Source organism: Erigeron canadensis, chromosome 8, assembly GCF_010389155.1.
Source record: "Erigeron canadensis isolate Cc75 chromosome 8, C_canadensis_v1, whole genome shotgun sequence".
In the NCBI taxonomy this organism is placed as follows: Eukaryota; Viridiplantae; Streptophyta; class Magnoliopsida; order Asterales; family Asteraceae; genus Erigeron; species Erigeron canadensis.
In genome coordinates, this window is record NC_057768.1 from 41632942 (window position 1) to 41646246 (window position 13305).

At 33.2% G+C, this 13305-nt stretch overlaps 2 protein-coding genes across 2 annotated transcripts; one reads left to right on the forward strand and one right to left on the reverse strand.

The window, feature by feature from the left end:
• The first annotated feature begins 3824 nt into the window (after positions 1–3824).
• On the forward strand, positions 3825–6552 carry LOC122580609 (cytochrome P450 76C1-like). Its single transcript, XM_043752873.1, has 2 exons — positions 3825–4706; positions 5808–6552. The coding sequence occupies exons 1-2, from the start codon at positions 3840–3842 to the stop codon at positions 6438–6440; spliced, it is 1500 nt and encodes a 499-aa protein (XP_043608808.1). The 5' UTR covers positions 3825–3839; the 3' UTR covers positions 6441–6552.
• Positions 6553–7525: 973 nt separating this feature from the next.
• Positions 7526–10464, reverse strand: LOC122578335 (40S ribosomal protein S3-1-like). The gene is made up of 7 exons (XM_043750277.1): positions 10373–10464; positions 9832–9899; positions 9598–9745; positions 9137–9308; positions 8749–8803; positions 8544–8675; positions 7526–7916 (listed from the first exon to the last, which is right to left on the reverse strand). The coding sequence occupies exons 2-7, from the start codon at positions 9859–9861 to the stop codon at positions 7719–7721; spliced, it is 735 nt and encodes a 244-aa protein (XP_043606212.1). The 5' UTR covers positions 9862–9899; positions 10373–10464; the 3' UTR covers positions 7526–7718.
• Between the last annotated feature and the right edge of the window lie 2841 nt (positions 10465–13305).

The window sequence follows — 13305 nt, forward strand, 5'->3', positions numbered from 1 at the left end:
CAATGTCTAGAAATAAATATGACTAACAACTACAAGTCTAGAAATTACGGGGATAGTTATAGTCATCTATGTTTAGGAAGATCAAATATCTCAATCCTAAACTTTTGAAATTCAAGTAATAGAAATCCCATATTGGAAATGATCACCACATTTCTATGCTTGTTATACTATATAGGCATATTGACTAGTCAAGAAATTTGGAATGTAAGTTAGAGACTATAATAAATTACCAGTTTTGGTGACGAATGTCACAAACGCCAACAGTCAAACTTACAAAATGCCTAGGACCGATCCATACGTCTCCTATCAAAATATCAAAGTGCGCATACTACTACCGGGTAATCTAAAGGAGGCGCCCTAGATCAAATCAAATACACCGCTACGGTCGGTGCCACGTCATCGGTTTCACAATAACCCGCCCATAGGACCTCCATCGATAGGTTACTCTTATATGCACATCTTAAGAAACCATTTTGACCGACTTATACATATATATATACACTTAAATATATCAAATGACAAACTTAGTTTTCGAACAAATAAATAATAATTACATATATTTTGAGACATTCTAAAATATTGACTTAAAAACACATCTCCATCCACCCAATTCTTACAAAATTTCAATAGAGTCACTTATATATTTTCAGGCCAATCAATATGATTCATAGTATGCAACTGTATTAATTTTCGTGGCCAACGAATATTCGAGGGACATTTCATAAATCACAAAATGCGACTATATTAATTTTTTGGGGCCAATTAATATGATTCATAATAAGCGACTGTATTATTATTTCGGCCAACGAATATTGAAGGGACATATTAGTGTACAAATCATCGCATCAAATGTAATATACCAAACGCATCTTTTCGGGACCATACTCAAATCGGGTTTCAAGAGATGGTTTTGACACAACTATAAAGAATAAAATATTATGATTCCCAAATAAATATTTCTGAAGGCAACCTCGTTAGTACATCAAAAGTCAGGGATATCACAATATTTATACAAAGGATAACAAACAACTAACTTTTCAAATAACACGCAACTTTTATAAAAAGAAATACACATTTAATAAAATAAAGTTTTGAGAGAAAAGATTTTACCGGAAGGATCTTAAGACCAACTACAATATCCGTACAATAATATATACATATATAACAAATTAAAGTCTTAAAAGAAAAGATTGGACCGAAAAGCTCCTAATAACCTTTAGAATATCCGTACCTTAATAAAGGTCTAAACTTTCAAAAGCCGGCGTACTCCACCAAGATTAGCAAACAAAATCTACATTAATATAATTTTAACTAAAATCAAAATACTTTAAGAATTTCTATAAGAATTAGTTATTTAGATTTATAAGTTTTATTTTCTTTAATATGGTTAATAACCATAGCATGTTTAAAACATATATTAAAATGATAAAGTTTGTCATATGGCTGACTGACTTTCTTCCTCGTACGTACGTATGCGGAAAACTCGTTACAAAGGTTGTCATTATTTTGCAACATACAAAACTAACAGTAACATGATTAATCGTTTAGGTATTGATCAAGTTTTTCTCGATCCATTTCTATATAACGTCTCGTGTCTTATTATACTTAAATCGAAAGAAGAACTTTTGTTTTATGCCATCATCGAAAAGTTTTTGTTTTCTGTTTCGCGAGTTTGAATCAATATTATAGATCGATTACCACAAAAACTTACGTACATTATTAGTATACTTTTTATATCTATTATACAAACACAAGGTAGATATTTAAATGAGTTGATCTCGATATACCTATACAGATGAAAGATGGGCCTCGTAAACGAACTCGAATATATCTCGAAACTAAGAAGAAACAACTCAAGGGTGATAGCTTAACCCGAAGCAGATCTAGCTACGAACTTTCTGACACACGATCTAAACATAGACTTTTGTTTCTAACTTTCTGATCAATATATCAAGGATTTGCAGTCAACAGAAGAGTGGGACGTACGATGGTGTAGTTTCTGTTTCGAATGGTGAAGATATGCTGAAAACTTATGATCGATGTGTATTTATATATATCTTAAGGTTGGGTTTGATGGATGAATAAAAGGGAACAAAATCTGACCCAATAAAATAGATTGTAGCTGAGTAATAGAGAATTTGATTTTATCTAATTTGATCGTCTCTTTGATTTATATGACCAAGTTTATCCAATTTTGATCAAATATTTAGTTTCACTTAATTAACACAAATTGCTTTTGTGCTAAATTTGTCTACTGCCGTAAGCCGTGCTTTTGTGCTCAATTTGTCTACTACCGCAAGTCGTGCAAGATGAGAAAAACTAAAAGAAGATTTAATATTTGTATAAAACTTATGATTGTAGTTACAAAGTATATTTATTTGGCTTCATAAATTTGGAATACATGTAGTCGTATTCTACACCTCAACCGACTTGAATTCCTTCTTTTCACTAATAATAACTATTATTATCTTAACAGTTATTGATTCATACATACATATCCTTTAGTAACTTTTGATTCAATTCATTCCATATTTATTTGACATTACTTCATTTGTTTTTAAAGTCCATGATTCTAAATTACGTAAATGTTGTCTAATATCTTTCTTAACCAACGTTATACATATACACGTTAGTTTTTAAATTTATTGTTCTATGACACTAATAATTTAATTATCAAAAATAAGGATGTTAGTGATATCGTTTTAATTAACATACGCGTTATAACACACCTTTCGATTAGTATTATATCATTATCTTAATACATTAGTGTCATTTTTTATTTTACGACTTAAGCTATCTATCTATCTATATATATATATATATACTTAGCCCATATTAATACATTAATTTATATTTACTTAGATATTTAATCTGGGGTACCAAATTATCAATACCAATATACATCTACACTAAACTATATATATTAAATAAATAGATAAGCATTCAATACTCTAATAATTCTATTAAGTCATTAATCTTATTAAGTACCCTAATTAACCCTAGTAAGTACATATCGACAAATCGTTAAAAATGCGCTAATTTTTTCACTATCATAATAGAACTTTTAATTATATATAGATATTAAATATTTATGCGGTTAGTTAAATAAATAAATATTAACTAATAGATATATGTGAAAGTTTATTGTAATATAGGTTTTAACAAAAGAAAATTGATATACTAAGTATCATATTTTGTATTTTAAAGGCGTGAATGTAATTTATTATGTGGATTGCATTATCATTATCAATTGAAACATTTATAAGTTTAGATTTATTTATAAGATTGGTCCTTATGGTTTGTTCATTTTAGCGATAAGGATTTGTTTTTGAGTTCATCAGCAATGAGAGTCTTAATGTTGTGTGAAAAGACGACATTGGCCCTGCACATTTTGGCCATGTGCAGACTTTACAACACCTGTTAACGGTCTTGTTAAAAAAGAACTTATCTTGTAAAAAGTCTTAAAATAGGGACCCCAATTATAGCGTCACTCAAAAAAAAATCTCATTGTTAAAATGAACAAACCACATGACCCATATGCCAATTAAATATTTTAATATAATTCAAAGGCTTAATACAAATGTGTGTTCTACACTTCTACTTACCTAAGAAATTATTAAGGAATACGGCCAGGCCGGGCTATAAACTGGTCTTTGATCTGTACTCAAATTGTTAGCCCCGCGCACATATATACTTTGATTGCCAAAATGCTACAATTAGTAAGCAACTACGGATCATGGTTGTGGGAAATTATCATTAGCAATAACAAAGACCGGGTTACTACTACTATTACCACTGATCCAGCAGTAGTAGTACGAGTAATCACTATTTCGGTTGTGATGTTGGCATGTTTATGGTTGTCTAAGCTCACTAAACTTTCGGGCACCTCGCCAGCATTGCCACCAGGTCCCCGTACCTTGCCAATTGTTGGGTACCTTCCCTTTCTTCGTCCGGATTTACATATGCAGTTGACCAGCATGGGTAACACTTACGGCCCCATCTTCAAGTTCTATATAGGAAGCAAACTTCAAGTCGTTATAAACACCCCGGAGTTAATAAAGGAGGTGGTCCGTCACCAAGACGAGATCTTTGCTAACCGCAACGTTACCGTGGCAGCGTCAGTTTTTTCAAGTGGGGGCCAAGATTTAGTATTTTCTAAGTACGACTCCAACTGGCGTAAGCTTCGCAAGATCTTTGTGGACGGGATTCTAAGCAACAAGAACCTTGAAGCATGTGGTTATTTCCGAAAGGATGAAGTTAGAAAAACCATCAAGAATGTTTTTAGTAAAGTTGGTACCGCAGTCAACATCAGCGAGATTTCATTCTTGACATCAACCAATGTTGTAAAAAGAATGATTTGGGAAAACTCGACAGATGAAGGGGCAAAATACAACCATCTGGGAACTGAGTTACAGATGGTGAGCACCAAGATCGTTGAAATCATGGGACAACCGAATTTGTCCGATTTCTTCCCGTGTCTTTCATGGTTTGACATACAAGGGGTTGCCCGGAACATGAAGATGCAACTTGAAAAACTAGACAGGATATTCACAAGTATCATTGACGATCGAGTCAAATCTAACATTTCCAAATTGTCGGAGAATGGAATTGGTCAAGAAATTACTAGGAAAGATTTCTTACAAATCTTGTTGGAGCTCAAAGACAAAAAATCACTTACCATCACTGAAATAAAGTCACTTCTCCTCGTAAGCTTTATTCAGTATTCATCTCTCTGTATAACTAAAAGAAGATTCTTTTATGCTTAGTTGAAATTATTAATTAATTGTTACATTGGATTTTAGCTTAGTTAATTCACAACCACACAAAAATATACTACCCAAAATCTTATGCCTTCAATTAAGCTTGTTAGTGTTTTGAAAACTATCTGGCAAACATTATCTTTAATCTTCTTCGATTAATGGCGGAGAACGTTCGGTAACCAGTTGTTATTCCCATAGCCGAAATTTTCGTTGTCCTTAGAAGGAATTTTTCCCACATGGCCTATTGTTGTGGTGGATAACGTGCAAAACCCTTATTGGCTGGAAAAAAGTTGTGAATATTGTGCAAAAACTTTGTGGATTGGGTGTGAAAGGGGATAGCCCCATAGATGACGAAGGGTTGCTATTTTGACCCGATGATGAAGGGTTGCTTCGTTGACCTGATGACGATGAGAAAGCGGGCAACAGCTAGACGAGTTTTCGCTGCCACATATCCGAACCCACGGTTCTATGAGCTCTGTTTTGGTTGTTTCGGTTTGCCATAGAAAGTGGTTACGTGTGTGATAGTGGTTTTTGATTGTGTGTAGAGTTTTTCTTTTTACTTCCTACGGTTCCTAGTCGTTAACCCGCTATCTCACTCTCTCTTCCTCTTCGTTTTCGAACATGGCTCGACAACGCCAACTGGTGGAGGCGCGGTGACTGATGGTGCTGACGCCGACTAGTGGTGGCGTCGATGCCAAATAGATGCAAGTAATTGATGTGAAGAGATTAGTGTATAATTTTAGGAGAAAAAGGATATATGGCGTAAAAGTGATAAGAATCATAATATGGGAATTTTGCATATCTAGATTTTTAAACTTGTCAACATGTATGTCGTGTCTTCAGGCGTTTTAGTTGGGGGTTTCTCCTCCTACTAGGTATTGAGGGTGAGGGGGCTTTCTAGCACGGATCCGGTTAAGACAACGTAAGTTAGATCCCCTGTTGCGAACAAATGATCCACACCTTTCAAAAAAAGATATAAATTATAGATTAATTTTTTTCTTTATTCTATTGTTATGTGCAAGTTGTTTACACTATGTGTTGTATCAGGAAATTATGATTGGAGCAACGGAATCAACCACAACGTTGATAGAATGGACAATGGCTGAGATTTTACAAAATCCTAAAGTAAAGAAAAGGATTCTAGAAGAATTAGAAGATATTGTAGGTATAAATAACATTGTCGAAGAATCTCATCTCGGGAAACTAGAATACCTAGATGCTACGATTAAGGAAACATTTCGGCTGCACCCTGTAACCCCTTACTTAATCCCGCGGGAACCAAGCCAAGATTGCATAGTGGGTGGATTCAAAGTACCAAAGGGTTCTGTCATCTTTCTAAATGTTTGGTCCGTTCAGCGGGATCCTCGATATTGGGACAATCCTTTGGATTTCTATCCCGAGAGGTTCTTGAGTGACACTAAGGTAGACAAATTTGACTACAATGGACACAATACGAAGTTCATGCCATTTGGCTCGGGAAGAAGAGTGTGTGCAGGTCTTCGATTAGCCGAGAAAATTCAAATGTTTATTTTGGCTTCATTGTTGCACTCTTTTGACTGGTGTTTGCCCGAAGGTGAAGAGCATGACCTTTCTGAAAAATTTGGCATTACGCTAAGTAAAAAAAAAGCTCTCGTTGCAATCCCATCTCAAAGGTTGCCCGATGTGAGTCTATATTTATAATGCTTGTAGAACTTGTATGTCCACATTATATCCTCCCAAAATAAGTTAAAAACTTTGTGCCTGGGTTCACAATAGACATGTAATTAACTTCTTTGCATTAATGTTGATTAAATGTGCGCGTTCCATACTTGGAACCTTTGTAGTGTGTAAGAAAAAGGAAAAAACTTCTGTATTATTATTACTGTTGTATTGTGTCGTTAATTTGTATTTGCTTGTTAATTAGATTCTCATGATCATAGATATGTGAAGTTTTAATATAGTTTAGTTTGGGATAGGGATGAGTATATGCCACTAGGCACCCTGTAATAGGGTCCTACACCAGATATAAGTCCCAACACTCGAGTAGCACCGGGATCAGTATACCATTTTGTGTGTTATAGGTATTGGTTAGAGAGTTTACTTTGTGGTTTTTTTTCTAGGGGGTCACGGGTTCAAATCTTACCACATGCAAATGTGGTGAGGGGGCATTAGCAATGCTATAGTCATCTACACGTGAGAGAACAAACCCTTTAGAGCATTGCTAAGATTTGAACCCGGCGTAGGCGCATCAAAGTTGAGGGTGTTATCCATTTATCTACTTTGCCTTTCAAAAAAAGGTATTGGTAACTGTCATAACAGTACCCATAAAAACCTGAAAACAATAAGACGAGGTAACCACGCCAAGTTATCCCGTTTCCGGTTACAACTAGTTTCATTTAAAACACCAAGTTTCATTTCGCATCTCATTAAGAACCACTGAGAGTGTTCACATGAACAGATTCAAGTACACTTTCAAACATTAGCTTTTTTAACTTATATCTAAAAATATAGATATATAAGAAGGAAACAAGTATAAATTTTTTCTAGGGATGAAAAATCCCACCAAATTGCTTACACAACCATCCAAAAGCCTAACAATCAACAAATCAATGTGAGAATTTCGCATCCAATGTTTAGGTTGCTTCGCTCCCGTGTTTCGCTCCACTGGATTATTAGTACATAATGCCCATACACGTAGTCTATACATGATACATGTATACATGCATGTATATTTTTATACAAGTATAAATGTCATCACCATTTTCATAGCCAATAAGATTAATATTAAAAAAAAACTCTGAAACTTACATTATCACTCCAGATTAACAAAATTCAGTTAGTTCTAAAAAAAGTAAAGCTTACAATAGCCCAAAATGAAAAGAGTTGTCCAAGCAAACTCAACAAAAGACAACATATCCAAAACTTATCTTCCAAACCAGTCGGATCGCGTTGATTTCAAATCCTATTTCAGACTGAGATTTAAACTGGCATGGGCATAGGTAAAGGCTCATCAGCAGCATGCGGTGGCATATATTCCTCAGCTTCTTTGGGTGGGTGGGTAAAAACATCATCCTTGGGCATGTGAATTACAACATTATCAGGTAAAGGTGTCTTGGGGCCAAGCTTGCCGCTAGGATCCCAGTCAAGCATGATCTTAACTTTGATTCCAAGAACACCCTGTAAACAAAATACACGGTTTTGAGCATGAACAGAACTTAGTAAGGGCAGGTAGGGGTTCTAGCCCCTCCAAAATATCCATTTGCTAGCAGTTATATGCTAAACTTTTAAATGATAATAAAATTTCAGCTAGCCCAACTGGTTTTGTGGAGTGATTTAATGCGTTTCAATTGTGTTAGGCGTAGGTTCAAATCCTTCTTTCTTCCATTTTAACTCTTTTCTATTCTATTGCTGCCTCTTTTTCTTTTTTACCTTCTATATCTATTTCATTTATAGTTCACTGTTATTAAACAACTAGTTTATTGTATAATTTGTTTAGTTATATAAATATAAAGCTAAAGTCATGATGAGTAAATCAATATATCTAATATAAAGACATTCACGTAATTATGTTTAATATGCTATTCATAGCACAAAAACATCAGATGATTAATCTGAACCCCCCCACCCCCTAAAAGATTTTCAAGTTCCGTCACTGGTTTTGGGTTGTTATTAGCACATATGTTGAAAGTTGATTCTCACAAAACTTTTAAAAGTTTTGCTTCTGCCCTCATCTAACGAAAAAACATAAAGAGAAATAAAGTCACATAAACCAAGCAGATAAAACAGGTGAACACTTGAGTTTACCTGTCTAAGAAGCACGTGCCTGACAGCATAGTCAATGTACTCCTTGACTGGTTGACCGGAGGATACCATGTACCCATCCTTGAACTTCATTGACTTTGCACGCTGTGCCCTAAGCTTTCCACTAACAATCACCTACAAAATGATAAGTATTAACGAAGGAAACGGTGAAAAGAAACAACGCATGGACAGGCATGTATGTACATACCTCACATCCTTTGGCTCCATTCTCCATGACGAATCTTAGAACACCATAGCAAGCCCTACACAACAGTCGAATAGAAAATCAATCGTACAACTTTATGGAACTCAACCTTCATATATATCTATTGTTAATGAACCCAAAAACATAGCAAGTTTTTACATCATTAGATAGCAATCAGATGTATAAAGTTGTTGTAAACTGAAAAGAAACATGTCAAATGACAATAAAAACGCTTTTTAAAGAGCTAAACGACGTGTCAATTTTGCAAAACATGTACCACCAAGAACCAAATGTGACCAAAAAAAATTCAAACACACATAGATCATATATGCAAGTACATTGAAGAAATGTAAAAAATGATCTGTCAAGCATTCTAAAACGTGTTAAAAACCTCCGAACAGCAAGGCCTCCGAGAAGCTTGTAACGTAGAGATTCGGCTTGGGCAATTGCACAGAGACCCCTGTTGTTAACCCTTTCAGCATAAAGCTCCACGCTGTTTTCTGGAAACTTGAAACGCTTCTGAACGAGAGATGTCAGTTCCCTAATTCTCCTTCCCTTCTCACCTGCAAATTGAATTTCAATAATCAGTTACAATTTGCAACCAAGTTGTTTAAAAAAATGATCAACTCAAAAACACATAGAAAAACAAAAACTTGTAAAAATCATCCCTTTCCACATAGATATCCATCGATTGTATAACAAATATAACTGCTTGAAAATATGTCAAATTATTTCATTTTGTCATCCACGGTCCAAGATACAAAATTTAACTCATTCAGTTCAACTATGTTTGATGGAATTAATTCTGGTAGTGTTAATTATGATATATATGACTAAAATTATGAACATTACCAAGAACATTTTGGGTACGGGTGGCCCTGATGATGATCTCGGTACGCATAGGAGTAACCCTAACTTCGACACCAGAGTAACCATCCTCTGCAAGTTCCCGAGTGAGAACCTCGTTCAGCTCAGCAAAGAACACGCCATCTGCTACAAACTAACAACCCAAAAAAAATTACAAATTAGACCAAGATATACTGCATGTACAAAAGGCGGAATCGTAATTATCAACGACAAACTAACCTTTCGTTTCTTGCTCAATTGAGTTGCCATGTTTGTCAGTAGTGTAATGTGGGTAAACAAAAGTTACCCTGAGAAAATAATATAAAATCCAATTAACCGATATCGAGACATTATTCAAAAACCTTTATACAAATGAAATTCGCTATAAAATACTTCATCATAATATTAAATTCAATATATACATATATATATGTATGCACATGTAAATTAGATGAAAATATGTCATTATACAAATAAAAACTAAATATTTATAATTCTCTATTCAAGCTGTCCATTAAAATTTCTGATAACTGATATCCAAACAAAGGAGGAAAAGAAAAATCTTCATATAGATTATTATAATAAATGATTTCATGTTTTTTTATATACAGAAAAATGAAACTATAGCTTAAAAGGCTCAACTATCATCTAATATTAAATATTAAATTATCAGAAACTATATATGTTGATATAAGAAAGATTGTCGCTATGAAAACTAATTTAGCAGAACATAAATAAAAAAAATGATTAAAAAAAAGGAAGAGGACAGTGAAAAGCTTACCTGAAAGTTAACTTGGAAAACTGAAGAAGAGGAAGATTTGCGGCGGTGGATAGAAAAGAAGGAAGATGGGGATAATGAGTTATTAGGGCTTTAATATTACTATTGCTTATTGTCACAGGGCTTGAAGCCCGAACTTAAGTGAGATGTGGATCAAGCCTTTTGCAGGCCCGTTTTACTTTTGGGTTGTAGACTTGTAGTAAACTATGGGATCCATGACTTGCAAAATATATAAAATCTTTAAAAATGCATTCAAATTTTAAATATGTTATTTTCATTTTTCATTATCGAAAATTAGAATAATTGTATGAGGAAGGTAGGGGGGGAAATGGAAAATGTACATGAAAAATGGAAAACATCACAACGTTGTTTTCCAAATTCATGTTCGAAAATTGTGTTTTTCATTTTCATAGAAACTAGTCTATAAATTCTTATCTGGTCTAGATTTGTGTTTTCATGTTTTTTGAAAGAAAAAAAAAACTATAAAATCAAGAGTTGTTTTATATAACTAAACGCAAACTATGTTTTGGAAATCAAATGGGGAATTTTCATGGTTATATTAATTAATAAAAAAAATCTATGTTTTTTATAAAGAATGGGTTTGACTGGCTCAATCAATGTTCTATTCTTTAACCGGTTCAATTGCATATTTGCATCCGATTTTTTGATAGAATTGGTTTAGGCTTATATGGACCACTTTTCCAAGTCAATCGGCTTGAACATAAAATTGGGTTCTTTTTAATAATAGATACTTTTAGCACTAAACTATAATATTTTTTAATAATAGATATTTTTTATTTTTTTTACTTTCACTACCGAAATTTCAATCTTTACACTTTTAGCACTAAACTATAATACTTTTATTAAACTTTTTAACTTATAAAGAATAGTATTTTTTTTTTTCACCACATAAGTTTCAATCTTTACATTTTTAGCACTAAATTATAATACTTTTTAGTAAACTTTTTGTTGTATTTATTTTAACCACAAAACTTTCAATCTTTACTCTTTTAGCACTAAACTATAATATTTTTTAATAATAGTATACTTTTTATTTTTTTTACTTTCACCACAGAAGTTTTAATCTTTACACTTTTAACACTAAACTATAATACTTTTATTAAACTTTTTAACTTGTAAAGAATAGTATATTTTTATTTTTTTTTATTTTCACCACATAAGTTTCAATCTTTACTTTTTTAGCACTAAACTATAATACTTTTTAGTAAACTTTTTGTTCCATTTATTTTAACCACAAAACTTTCAATCTTTACACTTTTAGCACTAAACTATAATATTTTTTAGTAATAGTATACTTTTATTCTTTTTATTTTCACCACAAAAGTTTCAATCTTTACACATTTAGCACTAAACTATACTCGGAGCTTGTTTAAGTCCATACAATCAGGGTATTTTTGGTCAACGAAGCCAGGTGGTTCTCATTATGCTAGATTCTACCAGAAAAATCATGGATAAATGGAATATAGATGGTTTGTTCACCTTGCCCTAGGTAGACCAGCCAATCCAGAAATAATTCCGGGCCATGCCAAGCTACTAAGTACTAACATGAAACAGATATATTAAACAGCCTATGTAAACTAAAAGCATTGAATAGGAGTGTATCTTTCACATATGATATGAACAATTACCATGCAACTGCTAAAAGTACTTGGCCATGGAAAGAGCATATGTAAATGATAAGATAACGGACTCCGCAAGCACATAAGATGCACAACATTAGCAGAAAAAATGTAATTTCATACATTAAATTGCTGATATAGTTGGCCTTCTTGCGACACTATATCCAGAATGAGATCAAACCAATCAAACAATACCCGCTGCAAACTGGATATTTTATATCAACCACTATTTAGCTACTGATGAAAGCTTGTTGACATCTTTATGAGCATGCAGATCATAGTATTTAGACGACAAACAAAATCAAATAGAATCTATGAATGATAAACGTAAACCAAGGTTTCAATGTGATCCTGGAGACTGAGCAAACTGTTATCCTTATCTCATAAATAACCAAAAGGTCCCAACTTTAACAAGTTAAGGAGTCCATGATTAAGAAAACTAATCTAATTATCCAGGTATAATCTTCCTATACAGAATATGCAAACAACACTCCAAGCGTAATAAAGTTCTAAAGTTATTGATAAGAATTGATGATCTAAAGAATAACAACGATTCAAAAAGTTTTGTAAAATCCAAAGTACCTGAACTTATCAACTTGTTGCGGATGACATATGTGCATTCTTGGTTCCAGAAAAAGCTGAGAATGTTGCATTATAAAGCTTATAGGCTATTCAAAGGCATTTGCAGATTATAAAAGATGATATATCGATTCAAAAAAGAAAAGCAAAGCTTGCAGGGAAGCAATACTGCTCGAATTCAGATTTAAATGATTATATTTGTGCTTCAGAAGAGCAAAGATCTTAGTTTCTTTTGTATTTTCAATTGAATAGATGAAAAGAAACAACAAGATCTTGGAACAACTTATTATCACCCAGTGCCGATTCTCCAAAAAACCTTGTAAAAAAGCGTTCATTATCTAATAAGTGACAAGTCAATCCCACATAAAGCAAGGTTGATATCTGATGCTGCACCTAAAGATTAATCTTGTATAACTTGAATTCTATACCAAATTCAAAAGCTAGTGCAAATCACAATTCAGAATTTTCTATTCCTCTTTTTGTCACTATATAATTCCTTATTCGTAGCAATTTCGACAACATGTTACCAATTATTCAAATCACATCTAGACATTCAAATGAAACTAAAGCTAGTGCAAACTACAAAGAGAAAGAGAATGTGAGTTGCTTTCAATAAGCAAGTAAACAACAAAAAATATCAACAAAACAAAAAGAGTAAATTAGGCACAATTTAGTCCCTCTTTTCAATGAAGATTGCAACAGATTTTCAAGAACATA